General features: G+C 56.7%; 7 protein-coding genes across 7 annotated transcripts; 2 read left to right on the forward strand and 5 right to left on the reverse strand.

The window, feature by feature from the left end:
- Nucleotides 1-112: 112 nt before the first annotated feature.
- Nucleotides 113-3210, reverse strand: INS49_004308 (uncharacterized protein; the record flags this gene model as incomplete). Its single annotated transcript, XM_043165098.1, has 2 exons — nucleotides 113-460; nucleotides 571-3210. 2 exons carry the CDS (start codon nucleotides 3208-3210, stop codon nucleotides 113-115), a joined length of 2988 nt encoding a protein of 995 aa, XP_043018748.1.
- Nucleotides 3211-3856: 646 nt separating this feature from the next.
- Nucleotides 3857-5337, reverse strand: INS49_004309 (uncharacterized protein; the record flags this gene model as incomplete). The annotated part of the gene is made up of 2 exons (XM_043165099.1): nucleotides 3857-4710; nucleotides 4815-5337. The coding sequence occupies 2 exons, from the start codon at nucleotides 5335-5337 to the stop codon at nucleotides 3857-3859; spliced, it is 1377 nt and encodes a 458-aa protein (XP_043018749.1).
- Nucleotides 5338-6260: 923 nt separating this feature from the next.
- INS49_004310 (uncharacterized protein) lies at nucleotides 6261-8427 on the reverse strand (the record flags this gene model as incomplete). The annotated part of the gene is made up of 2 exons (XM_043165100.1): nucleotides 6261-8263; nucleotides 8325-8427. 2 exons carry the CDS (start codon nucleotides 8425-8427, stop codon nucleotides 6261-6263), a joined length of 2106 nt encoding a protein of 701 aa, XP_043018750.1.
- A 1011-nt stretch (nucleotides 8428-9438) lies between these two features.
- Nucleotides 9439-11052, reverse strand: INS49_004311 (uncharacterized protein; the record flags this gene model as incomplete). The annotated part of the gene is made up of 1 exon (XM_043165101.1): nucleotides 9439-11052. One exon carries the CDS (start codon nucleotides 11050-11052, stop codon nucleotides 9439-9441), a length of 1614 nt encoding a protein of 537 aa, XP_043018751.1.
- A 1746-nt stretch (nucleotides 11053-12798) lies between these two features.
- INS49_004312 (uncharacterized protein) lies at nucleotides 12799-14466 on the forward strand (the record flags this gene model as incomplete). The annotated part of the gene is made up of 3 exons (XM_043165102.1): nucleotides 12799-12923; nucleotides 12991-13359; nucleotides 13455-14466. 3 exons carry the CDS (start codon nucleotides 12799-12801, stop codon nucleotides 14464-14466), a joined length of 1506 nt encoding a protein of 501 aa, XP_043018752.1.
- A 1097-nt stretch (nucleotides 14467-15563) lies between these two features.
- On the forward strand, nucleotides 15564-17379 carry INS49_004313 (uncharacterized protein; the record flags this gene model as incomplete). The annotated part of the gene is made up of 3 exons (XM_043165103.1): nucleotides 15564-15705; nucleotides 15766-17112; nucleotides 17168-17379. 3 exons carry the CDS (start codon nucleotides 15564-15566, stop codon nucleotides 17377-17379), a joined length of 1701 nt encoding a protein of 566 aa, XP_043018753.1.
- A 221-nt stretch (nucleotides 17380-17600) lies between these two features.
- On the reverse strand, nucleotides 17601-19034 carry INS49_004314 (uncharacterized protein; the record flags this gene model as incomplete). Its single annotated transcript, XM_043165104.1, has 1 exon — nucleotides 17601-19034. One exon carries the CDS (start codon nucleotides 19032-19034, stop codon nucleotides 17601-17603), a length of 1434 nt encoding a protein of 477 aa, XP_043018754.1.
- Nucleotides 19035-20571: the final 1537 nt, after the last annotated feature.

The following is a 20571-nucleotide window of genomic DNA, read 5'->3' on the forward strand; positions in this document are numbered from 1 at the left end:
ACCAAGCCAGTTTTCGAAGGAGAAATGTGGTTTAATTGTCTAGTGGTTTGAGATTCTATGCCTGTTGCAGTAAAATATCCAGGCCCATGTCTCCTGTGTGTTTTACACCCTACTAATCACTTGTATCGAACTCGTCTATCACACTGACGGGTTTCACGAATTTCCCAAGTGGCTGATACTTGAGGTGATGTATGCCGAAACCCTCGGGGCCACCAATCTCAACCCCCCTCTCTGAACCTGTCCATCTATCGCTGGCTGCAATCCCCAGAACAGTAACGAGGAGCCCATATCGGTACTCTGGGGTGCCGATAGCCTCGCCGTTTTGTGCGTCAATGACGGAAATCAAATCCGGCACAATGCAAAGCACGTCCTCCTGCTTCTCCAGGGCCTCGTTGTCGCCTCGGTTGTTTTTGTGGCCACGCACCTTGATAGCCGCGATGCTCTCGTTCTTGAACGGGATCTGATCAGCCCCTCGAAGCGGCTTCTTCCATGTTCACTCTTCAAGGCGCCAGTATCCCCCTCCTTGGCCTCGGCCACGTCCATCCCCTCGATCAGACACTCGCCGTAGACATGTCCCATCCTCAGCGTCCTTGCCACGCCCACAATCTTGCCCTTCCATAGGACTCTGGCCGCCCCTCTCCCCCCAACCTCTTTGACGATCTCCTCCGCGACCTCGTCAACAATGTTGGCCCGCCTCGCCTTCTCGACCGCCCTGCCAATCCTCCACGCGGCAGATATGGTGTGTTCCACAGCCCACCGCCTCGTCTCGGCGCCAGACACAGGGCCCTCGGCACAGCCGGCATGCGAGCCCATCTGGCTAATCGCAGCCCGCAGCGCCCTCTCGACCTGGAGGTCGGACGTGGCACTAGTCATGATGATCGTGTTCCCGTTCCCGTCGCACATGGACAGCGGGCAGAAGACAGGCTGCCGCTCGTTAAACACAACAGGCGTGGTCTGCCACTTGGTAGGATACGCCCTCCCCATCCAGTCCCCGTCCACGCACGGCAGGTCCATGTTCCCCGACGCGCCCAGCATCATCCCCTGCAGCCCGTTGCCCCCGCCGATCTCGAGCGCGATCATGTGCGTCGCCCGCTTGTCGACGGGGAGGATCTGCCCCAGGTCCACCTGCGCCTGCATCATCTCGTCGCCGGCGAGCTTCTCGATCCCCACCGTCGGGCTGCCCATCCCGCCGCCGCACCCGACGCGGTCGTCGTCCGCCAGGTCGTCCGGCGACACGACGCGCACGACGGCGCCGGCGCGGAGCATCTGCCGCAGCCGCACCATGTGCGAGTAGGGGGACCCGCCGCCGCCCGTGCCGAGGATGTAGCAGCCCGTGCTGATCCAGGTGAGGTCTGTCTCGCTGATGAGCCAGACGCGGTTCTTGACCGTGGGGCGGTACGTGGCCGGGTCGGCGTCTGCTGTTTCCCGCCGCGCTGCTGGCTTCTCCGCGCCGTTGGGCTCGGCTGATGAAGACCCGTTCGTGCGGGTCCTTTTCTCGTACCGGCCCATGTCGTTGGTGGCTTGCTCTTGGTCGTTCGCGGGTGGGACGGTGGCGAGGTCCGTCCTCGAAAAGTCGAAATCGCCGGCGGCGCGGATGATGAACCGTGTCTTGTTGGCGATGTACTGCAACGGGAGCGTTTCCATCTCGACGACCTTGACGGACTCGCGCGATGCACCCGCGGCAACCGTCTTCTCGGTCACCTCGGCCGAGATCTCATCCAGCAGCATCTGTGTAGACTTGGTTTCAGTCGACTTGACTGTGTCGACCACGGCGCTGACTCTTGCCATGGCTGCTCCGATGGCGTTGGCAACTTCTGAGTACCGGGGTTTGAGGACCTTGCTTGCTCCTTTGAGTTCATCGGGAGATATGACGGCACCTCCGCCCACAAGCAGGACTGGCAGATCCTCGGGGGAAGTTTTCATCATGTCGATGACTTTCTCCAGTTTCTGCTTGATGATAGCGCTCGTCTCGCTCAGCTCATCACCAGTCAGCTTTCCTTGGACGAGTGATGGATTGCCAATCTTCACACCCGGCCTGGCCAGAACGGTTGCATCCGTGGTTGTCAACACGCTACCTCCAAAGACAACCGCCTCTTCTGTGAGCTTATATCCGACAGAGTCCGGTCCCACAGTCGTGGGCCTGTCATTTGCACCTTTGCGGATGATTGACCCGCCCCCGAGGCCAATGCTCTTGATATCAGGGCACGAGAAGTTCATCCTCACGCCAGCCAGCTCGCTGTAAGCCGCCTGCTGCCTCGGGAACCCATTGGCGAGGAGGAGCCCGATGTCAGTCGTGGTCCCGCCAATATCAACGACCATCATGGCCTGGCCCTCCTGCTTCTCCTCACCCTGGATCAGGAAAGCGGCACCTCGCATCGAGTTCGTCGGCCCGCTGCTAAACGTCCGGATGGGCAGCCTCGCGGCGATCTCCCCCGCGAGAAGGGTGCCGTCGTTCTGCGTGATGAAGACGGGGCAGTCCAGCCCCAGCTTCCTCACGGGGTCCTGGAAAGACCGGATCGTCCTGCGCGCGAAAGGCAGTATCGCGGCGTTCAGGATGGCCGCGTTCTCCCGTTCCAGGAACCCGAGGTTCGCGACCTCCTTGCTCAGCACGACGTCGGCGCCCGCGCCCAGAACCTCCCGCACGATCTCGGCGGCCCGCTCCTCCTGCCGGTGCACCGTGTCGATGGGGCTGAAGACGCCGTTGACGACGACGGCGCGGATGCCCTTCTCCTTGATCGCCCGGCACTGCTCCCGCACGGCGGCCCCGTCCAGCTCCCGGATCAGCACCCCGTCGACCTCGAGCCCGCCGTCCACGCCGGCCCAGTGCCCCAGCACGAGGTCGCGCATGTCGTCCGGCCAGTCGACGCACGGCGGCGCGTGCTTGCCGAACGGCCCCGCGAGCCGCAGCACCGCGACCCTGCACAGCCGGTCCGCGTCCCGCTCGACGACGGCGTTGACGAAGTGCGTCGTGCCGATCGCCACCGAGGCCACGTCCGCCGGGCTGACGGGCGGGTCCGAGGCCGTGAACATGTGCGTGATGGCCGCGTTGATGCCGTCGCTCGGGTTCGTCGTCGTCGGCGCCTTGTGGTAGGCTAGTATGCCCTTGTTGGGCGACGAGGCCTGCGACGGGTCGATTATGACGCCGTCGGTGTTGGTGCCGCCCACGTCGACGCCGATCCGGAGGCGTTTGGTTGTGTGAGGCTCGGCCATGTGGTCGGTTTGCTTCGGCGATTCTGCCGGTTGGTCCTCGGTTGTGTGATTTGTTTTCGTGAGTGCTCGTCAATATCACAATGTGCTCAAGGGCTTTCCCTCATATACGCACTCGTGTGTAACATGCCTCGAATGACGCCTTGTATAACCTCTTGTCGCAATCTAGTGTGGTCCTCTTCCCCTCGGGAAGGATCCGCATGCCGGGCGGCACTTCTCGGAGGGCGCCGCTGGTCCAAAATACGATAAGGGAAAGTGCCGGAATGTCTTTTTACACATGCCATAAGAATATACTTAATCTATTGCTTGTCAAGGTCTTTTGAAGATTTACTCGATTCATACCACGTGTTGCTTGATAACGGAATTCGGGTTGATGCTACAACTTTCCCACGCTTTGCAAAGGCAGGAGACCGTGCTCATCTCGCCGCCGGCTACCGGTGGAGCTGAACTTGACTTTCTCGAGGACTTGTCGCCCTACTTCTGAATAAGGAGGATACCATAACAAAACGCTCATTTTCTGTAATTTCCATACTGGTTACTATCAACACAAACGATTATACAAATCGAGATTTCACAGCATTGTCAACAACACAAACGCACAGTTTACAGGCCCCTTCAATGAACGCATCCATAGTGACTAACATCAGACTTACAGTACCAAAGCGTGGGGGCTGAGATGTTTAAAGACATCAAACCAAGACTGGTCAGTGGAGTCAGAAAACCAAACTGTTTCAAAGACAGACTTGACGGCCTCGATCGACGCAAAACGCATGTCGTCGTAGAGCAGGCCGGTCATGTCCAGCACCGCCCTCTGCTCCTCCGCGGACACGGAGTGGGCCCCGGCGATGAAGAGCGGGAAGATGACGCAGTTGATGACCTTGGCCCGGCGCGGGATCTCGAAGACACACGCGAGGCACGACTTGACGTGCTGCTGGACGAGGGCGTGCCGCGCCGGGAGGCCACAGAGGGCCCTGTACAGATACAGCAGGGCGGCATGCTGAAAGGCGCGGGTGAGCGTGAAGGCGTGCACGGCCTCCATCTCCGTGGCCGAGGGGGCATCCGACCCCCCCGAGGCCGTGCCCTGCCCGCCGCCGCAGTCCTCGATCGTCAGCGGCGCGTAGACGGGACGCAGCGCAGCCTCGAACTGCCGGACGCGCCCGACGGAGAAGTCCTCGGCCATGGCGCCGGTCGCCTGCAGGTACAGGCTCATGGCGGCCATCTCGCGGAAGACGGACGCGAGGGAGACCCTGCCCAGGGGGTCGCGGCCCCACCAGACGGGGCCCTGGTCGATGAGGTCCCAAACGCCGGGCGCGAAGGACGCGGGCCGCCCCCTGACGACGGCCGTCGTGAGGTCCGTGGTCGCGAACTCGGAGAGGAGCATGTGCAGCGGCTCGGGGGCCTTCCTCAGCGCGGCGCGGATGCCGCCCAGGCGCTCGAGGATGGCCAGGACGCCGCTGTGGTGGCTGGACGTGGAGGCGGACTTGAGGGTGCACCCCACGTACCCTACTACCTGTTAACCACCTGCTACGGGCCCGGGAGTGACACATTCTGGGACATTCCAAAGCACAAAGGTCGGGAAACTGCAGCGGGAGAAGATTGATACTGACCGTCGTCGAAGTAGAGCAGGATCACCGCGAACAGAAGCACGACAAGGGTGCCAGTTCCCTGCACGTCAACGCAGCAGCTGGCGATCTCGGTCCTCACGGCAGCGAGGCACTCGAGGCGCCGCTTGCCGGGGGCGTCCTGGCCACGGGACCCGCCGTCCTGCAGCCGCCTGTGCGAGTCGGACAGCACGCACGCCGCGAGGAGGACGACGCGGTGCTCCAGGGCGACCGGCGTCGGGGCGGCGCAGGGCTCCTTGCTCGTGGTGAGGAGGGGCCAGACGCGGCGGTGGAAGTAGTCGAGGGCGCGCCGCTCGCACGCGTCGAGGGGCACGGCCAGGCGCGCCTCGCCCCGGGGGATGCTGCTGCTCGGCCGGGTGCTCCACCGTATCAGGCGGCTGCTGTAGTCGCACGCCGTGCCGGACGAGGCACAGCGCCGGCAGGCCGGCTTGGCGAGGTCGCATTTGACGCGGCGCTTCTTGCACGGCCAGCATGAGCCCTTGGTGGTCCTGATCCGGTGTGGGGGCATTGCTTCTCAGGGCTAGTAATCCTTTCTTTGCCCTCGCTTTAGTCCTTCCACTTCAGTAATTAAAGAGGGACTTTCGTTTAATGCCGAAATGGAACAAGGTAGCGCATTCGCCGTGGGATTGGAGGTTGCAGCGGGCGTCGATAGCGGACGACGTCTGTCGTGGTATCATGGTGGTTAACATATTGCACTGACAGCTTCGCAAAACTTGGCGTTTCTCTCATTTGCAGAGGCATCATCTCACATTCTCCATAACTATCAAGCACTCTCTCAACAGGGTTGATGATGAAGTGTGTTGTCCAAATTCACGGTCCCCACGTAGGCGCTCGCATGCGGCAGCTTTTACTTGATGGAGACTAGAGGCCTGTATCCCTGGATATCTGGAATGGGCAGATGGTATGAACGCTTTGGGAGTTGTAAGTAACGGCTTTGATCCTCAAGATTGTCAAGGGCAAAGTCTGGAACAGTCGCTGAGGAGTGTTTGGAGGGGTAAATATATTAGACGCGACACTCGGCCTGGCGCTATCAGTACTCTATGCGCTCCGAGTTGTCGTCGGATACAAATGCCACATCCGGGTTAGCCGCGGCTCTTGACACTGATCTCCGGGGTTTCTTTTGGAGCACTCCAACGGGCTAGATAAGGTAGGCAGGGGTTTGTTAAGATCCATGTCATGGTACCGTGCATTATTAGTATGCTAATCAGGATTATTGATGGATTTTGCAGATCATGTGGCCCACTGGGCGACGCGTATGGAATCGACGCCGGCTGTAGCCCCTTGTGGGGTTGTTCAAGGGTGCATGCAACCATCACTGACATTGAACAAGATCTATGTTAGGATAGACTGAGAGGAGTTACAAAATTCGGCGACAAAATAGCCTTATTTGTGCCGTCCCCCCTTCCCACATCGCTAGTGATGTACCAACCCCTAAAGCTTGCTGTCCCTGCTAACGCAGCAAGACGCAGCAGGCTCAGCCGCGTTGGAAGAAAATGCATTCTTCGAGGTCTGATCGGCATCAACAACCGACGGCACCACCCACAGCGCCGGGTTCTTCTTGAAGAAGTTGGACGCCCGGATCATGACGCCGACCGGCTCGGCCGGCATGACGGGGAAGTCCTCGGTGCGCGGGAAGTGCGTCAGGCCGAACTGGATGTAACACACGACATCCGTGTTCTCGATCGGCTCGTCCCGCGCGGCCCAGTCCACGACCGTCCCGTTGAACGGGTGGCCGTCCCCGCCGCTCGACTGGCACACGTAGTCGCCCGCCGGGAACAGCTCGTAGTCCCTGTAGGGCACGACCCACAGCGCCCTGCGCGCGAACCCGGCCCGCCTCCACACCGTGCTGCCCTCCTTGGCGAGGATGGACGGGCAGCTGCTGTTGAGGATCTTGTACGCCACGGGCTTCTTGGCGGTCGCGTTGACGCTGTTGGGGTTGGTGATGTCCCACGACCGGCCCGTCTCGTGGCAGTAGTCGGCGGCGCCCTCGAGGGATGTCCGGAGGGGCGTCTTCTTGCAGTAGAAGCCGTTGCCGTGCGGGTTGCCCGGCGACCCGAGGGGGTCGTCGGACAGGGCGGCGTCGTTCTGCACGACCGTGTTGTTGGGGCCGTCGACCTCCGGGTCCACGCGCAGGGAGAAGATGTGCTGGTGGTTGTGCGCGTTGATGGAGGGCGCGACCTCCGTGCCGTACGGCGCGGCGGTCTCGCTGGGGTGCATGCAGTAGGTGTTCAACATGCCCGTCAGCTTGATCTCCAGCTTGTAGGTGCCGTCTAGGGTGAACGTGTGGTAGAAGCAGTACTCGTAGTTGGCGGCCGTGATGATCTGCGAGATGATGAGCTTGCGGTCGCGGGCCGAGATGACGGTGCCATCGCGGTAGTCGGTATGCTTGTAGAGGAGGCCGTTGTCCTCCTCGTGAATACAGATCGCGTTCTTAAGCACGGCCGCCTCCCCCGAGCTGACCGCCATGACGGCGTCGATGTAGTGGATGACGCCCTTGCAGTCGCAGCCCAGCTTGAGAGAGTTGGTCATGAGGCCTGTGCCGTACTCGCCCACGTCAAAGGCGTGCTTGCGGTGGTGGGGAGGATCGGGGTTCCCGTACGGGACGACCATCTCGACAACGCTGATGCGGTTGAAGAGGCTACGCTCGCGGCCCTCGGCCTGGTCGTCGATGCGGACATCGGAGAGGACGATGCCCTCGCGGTAGTTGAAGCCGATGTGCATCTTCAGTCCCGCCCAGAAGATCTCGTTGCCGGCCATGCGGAACGAAACGCCCTGGGGCTGGGTGATGTCGATGGGCTTGAGCCTGCCCGGCTGGTAGTCGTTGCCGATGAAGGCAGGCATGTAGTTGTGCTCCGCCAGAGGCACTTTAGTGCGCTCGCCGTTGACCAGGCGGATGTCGACGGACAGGACCTCGGCCTTCTCCGTGTCGACGACGACGGAGAAGTCGAGCGGGTGGGCGTACTGGTTGTCGCCGGGGGAGTTGCGGTAATAGACGATCCCCTGCTGCAGGCGGCGGTCGATGCCCCAGCGGTGGTCGAAGCCAATGGCCCACGCGTCGATGAAGACCTTGGACATGTCGTGGATGCCGATTTCACGGCACGCATCGATGACCCGGGGGTCCTCCCGGGTGACAGTTTCGCAGATGTCGAGGTCCTCCAGGGTGAGGGTGGGAGCAACGTCGGTGACGTCCTTCCAGATCTCGACTTCCGAGGTCTTCAGGTTGACGACGACCTCGGAGACCTGCGAGCAACCGAGCTCAATGACGATTGCGAAGGCGCGGCGGTCCGGGCGGGGGCCGCAGCCTGACTTGAAGGCTGCATACTCATTCTTCTTGGGTTCGCGAAGAGTGAGGCAGTTGAATTTCAGCGTCTTGGGGCCGGCATGCTCCTTGATGAGTCTGGCAGCGCTCTGGATCTCTTCAATCGATAGCTGATCTACACGTACGGTCCGAGTCAGCTCCAGATCTATGACTGGTCGCAATGCCCCGTCACTTACCGAGAGGATGTGCTGGGCGCTGCGTGGACAGGTCTGGAGCGGCGTCGCTGAGCTCTTCCCGCAAGATGGTGTAGCCGGCTATGGAAGAGGTGTCTGCAATCATGATGGGGGCTGTCTGGACTGAGCGACTGTGCCATACGGGGGTCTTTGTGGGCGTCGACCAAGGTCGATTGTTGATAGGGAGAGGGTTCAGTGATGCCGGGAGGCTCAATGTTCAAGTGGTGCTGAGGGTGATGAGCAACTAGTTCGAAGATGTCTAGTCTGGGACCTGAAGGAGGAAGAAGAGATTCCACGATCAAGTACACTTGCTTGTCCCTAGTACTTATACCCGGTAGAGTGTCGTCGGCTTCCACGGGTAACTCAAAATAATCCCAGGCTAGCTGCTGCCGGATGTTGGACTCATCCCGATGACAACATTAATTAATCGTATGATAGACTCAGCTATGCAGTTGATAATATCATGTACATTGTAGCTGTGGTCCACACCGTGGTCCACCGGGATCCCATCGCTAACCAAACATGATCCCTTCAGCGACCAAACAGCCATCCCATCCTGCCACCGGTGCCCATTGTCCAACCAAACCTAACGCTGTCGGGCGGGACCCTCCAGGGAAACGGGTCTAGCTTCTCCCCTTGCCTCAGCGAGTCGGGGGCTCGGTGCGTAGGATCGGGACTGGACCGGAGGACGGCCAGCACCGCTGGTGCCGCTTGACTCGCACAGGGGGGTTGGACACTTTGCATGCCGAATCGGGCAAGAAAATCGACCACGCCCCTGCCCGCATGACCAGGCCGTCGGTACGCGCAACCCTCACTATCTTCTGTTAGTGTGACGCTATTCCGGTGGGCCGGTCCTGGTCAAGAGGGCCGATTTCCCCACACGCTACGGCAGCGGCTGTGGTTGGCACGGGGCTGTAACGGTGCAGTGTCATCCATGCCAACACACCGGGAAGATCTCACATGCCACAGTGCCATCTTCAACTGATGGGCTCGGGTTGTTGCGAGTCGGGCAGACGATCTATCACAACCATTTATCTGGACATTGGTAGTGTTGTAGTTTTGAAGAGTAATAACAAGAAAATTTAGATACATCAGCTAATCTAGCATGGATTACACATCAGCTTTTCTGAGGTAACACAGGCGAAAGAACAAGCTCCGCGTTCTGCGCCTCAATAATGCGCTCCGCTGCATCGTGTGTAGCCAGATACGTGTGGCGCCCCTTGAACACCCAGAATCCCAAGGTGACAACCAACATGACTCCAAGGACAGCGACGGCATAATTCATATCGGCAGGCGCCGGGTTAGGCTCGGTTGGAAAGAAAAAGAAGATACTAGTAATAGTGCAGTAGATGACGGAGACCACGTTGGCAAAAGGGCCAAACCGGCCCAGCGTGAACCCCCCCGGCGGGAGCTTCTCGCGTCCGACAATAAGGATCGTCACGATGGGCATCGCGTAGGAAATGGTGAGGGCGACGGTGCTGACGCTCAGAATCGCCTCCAGCACCGTGTTGGCGAAGATGTATAGAACGCTCACGAGGCCGATAAGGCCGCCCTGCAGCCACAGGGCGCGCGCCGGCACCTTCCAGGTTTCGTTTACCTTGGAAAAGTAGGTGCTCCATGGGATACCGCCGTCTCGCGCGAAGCCCCACGTGAGGCGGGACGACGTCGTGACGATGCTCACGGCCTGGCCCATCCCGTTGAAGATGAACAAGGATAGAAGCACTGCGGCGCCCTGCAGCCCAACGGCCCCGTGGACGAGATCCACAAAGGGAAGACCGGTCGGAGGGTCGAGGACGGTGTCGAGGTCCTGGATACTGAAGAGACAGGCCACCATGAAGATAAAGCCGGTGACGGCCCCCAGGACGACCGAGAGCCAGATGACGCGCGGGATGTTCTTGCGGGGAGCCGGGATCTCCTCTGCGAGGTGTACAGCCGAGTCGAAGGCAGTGAGGCCATATGCGGCCTGCACGAGGCCGGTAAACCAGGCCACGCCGTCCCCCCAGCCGGTCTGGTTAATCCACCGCCCAAAAACAAACGACGCGGGCTGGAACTCCAGGTCCTCTCGCACGCCGACGGATATGAGCAGCGCCAGGCAGAATACGAAGAAAAGCCCGATGAAGCAGACGCCGACGAAGTTGTTGAAGGCCGGGAGGATGGCGTCTCGACGGCAAGCGACGAGATTGACGACTGTAACCACGAGCGTAACGCCAATATAGAGCAGGAAGTTGATCCAGCCCACACCGGCCGGGGCCCAGTCCTGCACAAAGAGAACCTTCATGCTGAGCATGAAATTGGTCATAAACGCAAGCTGCGACGCCGACAGCGTCCACCAGCCAAAGGTGTTGATCCACGCGCAGAGGTAAGAGGCGAAGCGGCCCGCCGGCCCCGGGCAGAGCCGGTACACCCAGTACGCCTGCCCCAGGGCGGTGGGCATGCTGCTGCAGAGCTCGCCGAGCGACACGGCCACGCAGACGTTGCACAGCATGACGAGCACGAGGCCCCAGAGGATCGACACCGGCCCGCCGCTCGTGAGGCCGCTCGAGAGGCCCTGCGCGAACGTCGACCATGTGCCCAGGACCGACAGGGCGAGGAAGAGCATGCTTGTCGTGCTGAACTTGCGCGTGAGGGCCTGCTCGTGGCCGAGGTAGGTGAGCTCGCGCGCATCTTGGGCGGCCTGTTCTGAGGTTTCGGCCTGGTCCGGTGGGGTGTTCGATTCCGGGTCTTTCGACATGGCTTTTATTCGAGAGTGGGAGGGTCAGGATGGAAGGGTTGCTCGTCTGGTTGGATGGAGGCTGTTTTGATGTAGTCGTCGGCAGACAGAATCCAGGGACTGTTGCTGGCACTCTGTCAAGAGGCAGGCTGCCAAAGGCTTTTCTGAGTTATATAGTACCGAGTAGGGCTAAGTAGATTGAAGTTTTGATGCCCTGGGAGCTTGATGCAAGAGAATGCTGGTGGCTATCTTTTGTGTTTTCATCCAACAAGCCTTAATCCTGTCTTATCTCAAATATTCAGAAGTCCATTTAAACGCGTAAGTTCTAGGGGCCTAAGCTTCCTTAGTAATTAAAGTAGCTAGGGTGGCAATATAAAACTAACTTTTTATGGCTTATTAAGGGTGGTTTTAAATGCATTTAATAAATATTTAAATTTAAAATATAAAAAAAGTTTAATTTAAGTATTACTTTATATAAAAATGTAAAAAATACTTTATAAATATTTCTTAATTTAATAACCTTTTTAATTAATAATTTTAATATAAATAATATATTAAATAAGAGAATTAATTAAGCTTTCTTTTTATATTTTTTTTATCTTAATATATCTTTATTTTATAAAATATAATATATTTAATTAAAAAAATAAATTAAAAAGCGCTCCTTTTATTCTTAATTACCTATATTTAACTTTTAAATTAAAAGAGTTAAGAATTTTAAAATTTAATAAAATAATTTATAATAATTTATAAAACTTAAATTTCTTATAAATTATTTTTTAAACTTAAAAAAATAAAGCAAGATAAGAATATATCTTAATTATTTTTTAAGATATTTTTAAGTCTTAATTTCTTATTTTTTATATAAAAAAGGTATAACTTAGGAGAAATAAATTAATAAAAGCTTTTTAATTTAAAAAAAGTATTTATATAATTAAAAAAAATTTTATAAGAAAGAAATTAAAATTTAAATTTAAAAGGGTGAATAGGTACGTTAAGGCGTACTTTAGTTCTTATAAGCGCTGTTATTTAAATATAAACCTTCCTGGCCGCAAAGCCGCTCCTTTCTCCCTAGCTATACCTTATATAAGTGCAGCCCCTAAGCCATACTTGGCTTCGCGGCTAGGGAGGTTTATGAGTTAGAGATAAATCCTGTCATTGATACACCCCTGACTGATCCGTCTCCTTCCCTCACTATCAATTATTACTCACCCATAACAATTACCGATACGGCATGCCTGTATAGCGCCGGTGCGTTTGCAATAGCAGATAGTAAGACGTTAAATCTTATTACGTACGACCGGGAGTGATTAGCAGATCCAAATTGCGGAGTAGTCAAGATCTGCCTCTAAAGGTGGACAGTATCATAACAAGTGCCCGCCACTTAAGCTTTGGTCAAATTTCTTTCCCTTTTCGGCCCCGGGCCTCTGGCAGCGATAGCGTCACAGCCGGACTGGCACAATCCCAGCCTAGCTCCAACGCGTCCGGGGGCGTCGCCTGTGGTGTGTGGGGTCGCCAGGGTGCCCGTTGACGAGTCAGAGCAGTCCTTACGAAGCACGAAGCACAAGGACAATGTGGTCGTATTTTCTTTCCTATTTCGTCCTGCGTAGTGGGTCCAGTTGGGACATAACATCCCAAGGTGTCTACGACTTCATAATTCCTTATTAATGAGAACAACTTTTTCACAAAGAAAGTTGGAGCCCGTTCAGGTCTAAGTGGACAGACTGTTTCCCTTTTTTCGTGACAATCACTCTCGTCATTCTCCCCATGGCGGCTTCAGTAGAGCTCACTGCCCCTAATGGGCGAACATACCTCCAGCCCACAGGACTATTCATCAACAACAAATGGGTGCAGTCGTCGGATGGAGGTAGAATAGCCAGCATAAACCCAACGTGAGATGTCTTCGCCTTCCGTTGATCACACAAGAGCTTTTTTTTTGCTAACACCACATTGGCACAGCAACGAGCAAGAAATAGTATCAGTCTCCGCCGCAACAAGCCAAGACGTCGACAATGCGGTAAAAGCAGCACGAGAGGCCCTACAGCACTCAAGCTGGCGAGACCTGCCTGGAACGGACCGCGGCAAGCTCTTGGGGCGGCTCGCTCAGCTCATGGACGACCATCGGGAGACCTTGGCCACGATCGAGACCTGGGACAATGGCAAGCCATATTCAGTGTCACTCAATGACGACCTGACCGAGGCGGTCGAGACGCTCAGGTATTATGCTGGATTCGCAGATAAGGTGTTTGGCCAGGTGATAGAGACGAGGCTAGAGAGGTTTGCTTACACTGTCCGCGAACCGGTTGGAGTGTGTGGCCAGATCATACCGTGAGTATTATTTCTCCGCCCCCCCACGATGCTCGTCCATCAGCCTGGGAAGGCGACATGCCATTGAACGCGAGCTCATGAGCTTTACAAAACAGGTGGAACTACCCCCTGGCAATGGCGGCCTGGAAGCTCGGCCCTGCTCTGGCCTGCGGCAACACGGTCGTCCTCAAGCCAGCAGAGCAGACCCCGCTCTCCATCCTGTTCGTCGCCAACCTCGTGGCCGAGGCCGGCTTCCCACCCGGCGTCGTCAACATCGTCAACGGCCTCGGGACCGTCGCGGGTGCGGCCCTCGCCTCCCACCCGGACGTGGACAAGATCGCCTTCACGGGCTCCACGGCCACGGCAAAGCAGATCATGAAGATGGCCAGCGGCAACCTGAAGAACATCACGCTCGAGTCGGGCGGAAAGAGCCCGCTGATCGTGTTCGACGACGCGGACCTGGACCTGGCGGCCTACTGGGCCCACGCGGGCATCATGTCGAACCAGGGCCAGGTCTGCAGCGCGACGTCGAGGATCCTGGTCCAGGGCGCCGTCTACGACAGGTTCCTGGCAAAGTTCCGCGAGCAGGTGTCCAAGATCTCCAAGGTCGGCGACCCATTCGACGAGGGCACGTTCCAGGGGCCCCAGGTCTCCAAGGCCCAGCTCGAGAGGGTTCTTTCCTATGCCGAGCTCGGCAAGCAGGAGGGCGCGAGGCTCGAGCTTGGAGGCCGGCCTTTCTCGTCCGACGGCAAGGGCTTCTTCGTTGAGCCGACGGTCTTCACCGGCGTCACCCCACAGATGAGGATCTTCCAGGAGGAGGTCTTTGGCCCTTTTGTGGTTATCAGCCGCTTCGAGACCGAGGAGGAGGCCTTGGCCCTCGCCAACGGTACCCAGTACGGCCTGGGGAGCGCCCTCTTTACTACCAACCTGATCCGTGCCCACACCGTGGCTAAGAAGATCCAGGCTGGCGTTGTGTGGATCAACTCAAGTAACGACAGCGACTGGCGGGTGCCTTTTGGTGGTGTAAAGCAGAGCGGCATTGGTAGGGAGCTTGGCGAGGCTGGTCTTGCCGCCTACTCAACCATCAAGGCCGTTTATGTGAACCTTGCCACGCCATCGAAGCTTTAGATGGCTATGTATTTCCCCAAATGGCCGTCTCAACCAAGCTCTTGCTCTCAACTTCGGAAGGTCTGTGCAATGTGAGGGTTTACCAGCTCAAGTTGATGAAATAATGATGCGTGGCGCACTCGATCAGGAGGAACGAGGCGACTGGGCCGCGAAGAAGTCATGAGGATGGAATCGCCAAGCTGATCAGATCATCTTGTCCTGTCACACCAGAAACAGACAGTATCCCCGGGCGTCCCCAGAGCTCGCTCTAAATTTGTTCGTCGTTGTGTATTCACGCAAAAGAGAGTTGCACACAAAGTGTGGTCTTCGCCGTCAGACTCGCGATCGGAGTCCTCCTTCTCCCATGGCGGTAGCTTTTGGTGCAGTCTTTCCGTGTATTGAACTGCTCAAAGCGAACAAATGGTTGTTGCGCCTGTGCTTGCTGCCACTGGACGCTTGACGGGTCGACCCATTACTAAAGAGTTAACAACCAGAGACAAGATTTTGCAGAACTGAGCTGATTTATTTTCATCCGCAAACATGGAACTGCCCTGCATTGCCGACTCTGTTTCGAAAGTGGTTGTGAATATAAGGTTGTATATCTTTCATCCATACACCCTCGCCTCAATAAGCCACAGATGACGCCTTGTATAACCTCTCGTCGCAATCTGACTCTGGCTCCTCTCTCTCCTCGGAAGGGACCCGCATGCCGGGCGGCACTTCTTGGGGGGCGCCGATCGGGGTAGTGATAAGAAGTGCCGGGTTATCTCCATCCCCGCTGCCGAAGCCGTGGACGCGTGCTTTGACCAGCTAGACCATGGGGAATTCATGGTCAAAATCGAATGATATGGTTCGCAGCCAGGAAAAGGTCGTTTGCCTATCTGAGGTGCTTGACTCTGATTCGTACGATTCAAAATCTAGCGTGGGAATCAGTTCAAGCATCCTTCACCTCCTTTCCTGGTGAGGGGCTGATATCTCCGATGTCTCACTGCCCAAAGGCCTGTGCTACCACCACGCCCATCTACTCTAATTAAGCCCTGTACCCCGTAGAATAATTTCTCTCTGTAGACTTTTCTTTTCTTCTTCAAAACCGAAAACCTGACGCGTGTTTCGCAGCCATGGGAGACGGTGGCGTCAAGGCGAGGCTAGGAGGTATCAAGGAGAAAGTCCGTCTACATGGCGACGAAGCAAAACACGAGCAGACGGACTCATGGAGCAACAGGGACCTGATCCCTCTCCCCCCAGAGAGGAGAACGTGGAGTTCGACACACCCAGTGCACCGTCCCCGGGAATCATGCGCTGACGTTTCACTCCCCCCAGACTGGTTCCTATTTTTCGGCTACTGGACCATCTCCAGCCTCAACATCAGCAACTGGCAGTCCCCCAACACGTTCCTGGCCCAGGGCCTGTCAGTCTCCCAGTCCATGGCGATCATCCTCGTCGGCCGCCTCCTGATCTCCCTCTTCTCCACCCTGATCGCCTGGTGCGGCCTCACCTGGCACATCGGCTTCACGATCCAGAACCGCTTCTCCTGGGGCCTCCGCGCGAGCTACATCCCCCTCCTGCAGCGCATCCTGCTCAACTTCCTCTGGAACGCGATACAGTGCTGGAACGGCGGGCGGCTGGCTGCTGTCTGCCTCACAGCCATCTGGCCCAGCTTCGCCGAGACGCCCGAGTTCCTGCCCGCGGGGATGGCGGCCGTCACCACGGGCTACGAGTTCGTCGGCTTCGTCGTGTTCTGGGCGGTCTCGACGCCGTTCTTGTTTATCCGCCCAGAGAAGTTCAAGTGGCCGTTCCGCATCACCAGCGCCTACTGCGGCATCGGGATGCTGTGCATGATGACCTGGGCGCTGGCCACGGCCAAGGGCGTCGGGCCGTTGATGACGCAGGGGCAGAACGTCCCCGGCGGGTGGAGGAACTCGTCGTGGCTGATGATGGCGGGTATCAACCAGATGGTTGGGGGAGTTGCGGCGGGTATCACCAATTCGAGCGACTTTGGCCGGTATGCAAGGGGGCCGAAGCACTACGTCGGAGGCACGATCCTGTCCGCGTGGATCGTCGGCGTCCTCGTCTCATTCATTGGCTTGGTGACCACGTCCGCTGCCCAAACGATATACGGCGAAGTGTACTGGAATCCCCCGGACCTGTTGATGGTGATGATGGATAGCGGTCATGGATCCTCTAGAGCGCGTGCTGGGGTATTCTTCCTGGCATTTGGGTTCGCACTGACAGCCTGCTTCGAGAACATCTGCGGCAACGCTGTGGCAGGTGGCATCGACCTAGCTGGCCTCTTCCCTCACTACATCGATATCCGTCGCGGTGCTATCATCACTTTTGTGGCCGCTTGGATCTGCCAGCCGTGGCAACTAATTAACAGGGCGACGACCTTTGTCAGCGTCTTGAGTTCATTCTCCGTCTTCTTGAGCCCCATCATTGGCATCATGGCAACGGACTTCCTGGTGCTCCGCAGAGGCAAGATCCGCCTCAGTCACTTGTATCGCACAAATGACACATCATACTGGTATTTCCACGGAGTCAACTGGAGGGCCATTGTTGCTTGGCTGTGTGGCTGGGCTCCTACGATAGGTGGCCTGATCCTGACCGCCGGGGGAAATACAGATGGGCCCAAGGCCTTGTATCAACTCTACTACATGGCGTTCCTGGTTGGTAAGTATAGAATTCCAGCACTGACTGCTTTTATAATGCTAACGTGGCCGAACAGGTTTCTTCATAAGTGCGTCTATTTTCTTCGCCCTGAACACACTGTTTCCGGTCCCTGGAATGGGCGAGTATGACGAGGTGGACTATTACGGCACATTCTCAAGCAAAGAGCTTGCCAAGTGGGGAGTCATCCCTCCTGAGCAGGCACCTGTCCTTCATGGAGACGACGCCAGTGAATCGCAAGTTCAAGAGACATTCGACAAGAAAGATTAGATATGGCTTCCCAACAACAGAGTGTAATCATAATGTACAGTAGCGTCAAGTCAACCGGTCCTGGGCTCTGATGCGATCACAAACCACTTTATCGTAATAACATTCTTCCCGTATCCGGCACGCCTCAACAACCATCTCCATAGCGAGAACCTTGATCTCGACTTTCACTGAATACTCGAAACCAATGCGCCCCAGCAAGACTCCGACGACTCTCAAACCCATCACGAAGCCCTCGGCTTGACTCTGACCTTGAACCCGACAGGTCTGTAGTTGAACCAGCCGTCCTGGTGCCCATCCAGCTTGAAGTCCGGGTCCACCATCTCAAAGTCACATTCCCGGATCAGCATCGCCGTAACAACCATGTTGAACTGCCACGCCCAGTGCTTCCCAATGCACTCCCTCTTCCCGTTTCCAAACCACTTCTTCACGCCAGGAGGCAAGTCTTCAAACGCCTGGCCCATCATGCGCTCAGGCCTGAAGGCGAGGGGGTCGTCAAAGACGGCGGGGTCGCGGTTCACGCCCGCCAGGACAAGGATCATGGCCTGGTCGTGCGCAATCTGGTACTTCCCGCCCGCGAGGAGGACAGGGCTCTTGTCCGCGTCGCCGCTCGGGCCCTTTGGTCGGGGGACTGGCTCGATGTTGAAGCCCGGCGCCGCGAAGCTCAGCCTCAGGGACTCGCGGACGATGCCCTCGATGTACTTTAGCTGTGGGAGGTGCTCGGCTCGGATCTGTGTCGTCTCGCCTGCTGCACCCGTCCACGGCCCGACGATCTTGTCTAACTCTTCCCTTGCCTTTGCAATACACTCCTTGTTCTGCAAGAGGAGGTATATCTCACTTCCAATCAAGCATGGAGCTGTTGAGCTCCCGATAGGCATGCTCACGATCTCGTCTATCACTTGCTCTTCTGTCAAACCCTTGCCTGTCTGGTCGTCTTGTCCTTCCATCAAGGCCCAGAGGATATCCCTGCGTCCGGTTGGGTTCTGCTTCCTGTGGAACACAAGGTCCTCGGCGTAGTCTTCACGCATTGCCTTGATCGACTTCTTGAACTTGCTGCCATATAACAGCCAGTTGAGGAGCCCCGGCCGCGTGGGTCTCTTCATGGCCTCCGAGGTCGAATCCTCCATGCCCTGCAGCATCGGGTGGCTCTCCGCAGCAGTGATGCAGTTCAGCTTCTTGCCAAACATCGTCAGCGTCGTGGCCTCGAGGTTCAGGCGGTTCAGCTCGTCCATCAGGTCGACCCCGCCACTAGATTCTCCCACCCCCTTCCACTTCGCAATCAGCTCGCCGGTGCATCCGACCACCTCGCCGCACCACTCCCTCACAGCATCAGGCGTGAGCCTCGGCGCCACGATGCGGTGCTTGATTCCCCAGTTCTCCTCGTGGTCGAACGCCGTGAAGAGCGCGTCGTGCACCGCGCGCCGGATCTCGACGATCGGCCCGCCCACGTACTTGCGGAAGCGCTTCTCGTCGCAGAGCTCCTCGGCCAGCGCGGCGCCCGCCACGAACACGATCGTGCTGCCCAGGACCTTGATCTGGAAGATCTCGCCGTGCTGCTCCGACAGGCGCTGCAGGGACTGCCAGGTGTTGGAGGGCTTGACGTCGAGGATGTTGCCCACCAGCGGGAGGCCTTTCGGCTGGGGGATTGGCTGAGACATGGCTGGTGTGTGTGTGATAATGATGATATGCGTCGCCGGATGTTTTAATGAGCGCTAACTTGAGGTCATCTCTCCTGCATAGCCAAAGGGAAAAGTCCAGATCTATCAGATGCAGGTGGTGCCAATGAAGAAGGCTCGAAATCAAATCAGTGGGCAGAGAGGGGTTGTTATATTCGTCTTCTGGGTACGTCACGGTAGCTCGAGTCTCACTACTTTTCTTTGTCTCACTCGGAACAGCACATTCCTGCAGCTAACCGGTCTGGCTGGCTGAACTTCAGCTGTGGCGGGAGATGATCATCGAGCTGAGCTCAGTCAGCACCTCGCAGAATGTCGGTCGGGACATTTCTGCCGCTTCTATCTTAACAGGAATGGTTTCGAGGTGAATGCCTGAATTCGGCGCCCACAAGACTTCCTTCTATAAAAGTTGCGCGTCGAAGAAGAGAAGATTCCAAACTACCTAGATACTAGTAATACAGAACAGGTGGGATATTGGTGCGACACAACGAAACTGTATCACCCATCACAGCACGACGATCATCTCCAATCGTGTTCAAGGGAGGGCTCAAGACAATGCACCTTGGCTTCAAGCCTTGCGGGGCGGGATTTGATTGATCGATGGCTTGCCACGGCATGTCGATAGTCCATGTGACAGCTCATACGAATATCGGCTTGGCCACTTTGCAGCCAGCCAGAGTGGTGTTCATAGACTGTGGGGAGAAAAATGGACGACTATCCGACACCCCGCTTGACAGTAATCGCTGCCAGATGTGCGCACGAAGCCTCCAAGTCTAGGGAATACATTATTTTCTCGCTCCATATGATACACATGATACACCTGATATTTACAACTGGGAATATGAATCCTCCAAATCATGTCTCCATGGGAACCTTGACAGGTACGTTCCACGACCAGGTAGGAGGTATAGTAGGTCAACAATATCTACAAGGGTAGCTACCTATCTATACTTGTATATTCACTTCCGACATAATTCCAGCGATATCATTTCTGCGTCAGCCATTTGTCCACGACTTTAGACAACAAGGTGACCAAGCCGAGCACGGTACAGCCTATGCCCAGCAGCCAATGCTACACAACATAATCAGCGCTTAGTTGGGGCGGCCATTTTCACACCATCCTCTTTGGAATTGTTCCAGGGCTTATTCGACGAATAGAGATTCGAGCCTCGTAAATTCACCCCGCCCAAAACTCGAAGGGGCCCGTCTCCATCCTACAGCCTGATCTATCACTCTTTTAGCATATAAAACCCCTTGGCACTCCCCAGTTTGCAGTAACAAGCCCTCCACTCCGCAACAAATCCCTTCCTGTTGTTTCTCATCCTCTCGCGCCCTGAGCCTTCGAACGCGTCATAAATCATGAGCACCCATTCTCAATATTCTTACGCGTCACTGCCGAGTCCTCGTCACACGCGTCTGATCACACTTCATCCTAGCAAAACAGGACAACGATGCAATCATGTGCGAGCTCGTCGAAGTCAACATTGATGACGGACCTATGACTACGAAGCTTTGTCATACA

Source organism: Diaporthe citri (genome assembly GCF_014595645.1).
Source record: "Diaporthe citri strain NFHF-8-4 chromosome Unknown scaffold_11, whole genome shotgun sequence".
Taxonomy (NCBI): Eukaryota; Fungi; Ascomycota; class Sordariomycetes; order Diaporthales; family Diaporthaceae; genus Diaporthe; species Diaporthe citri.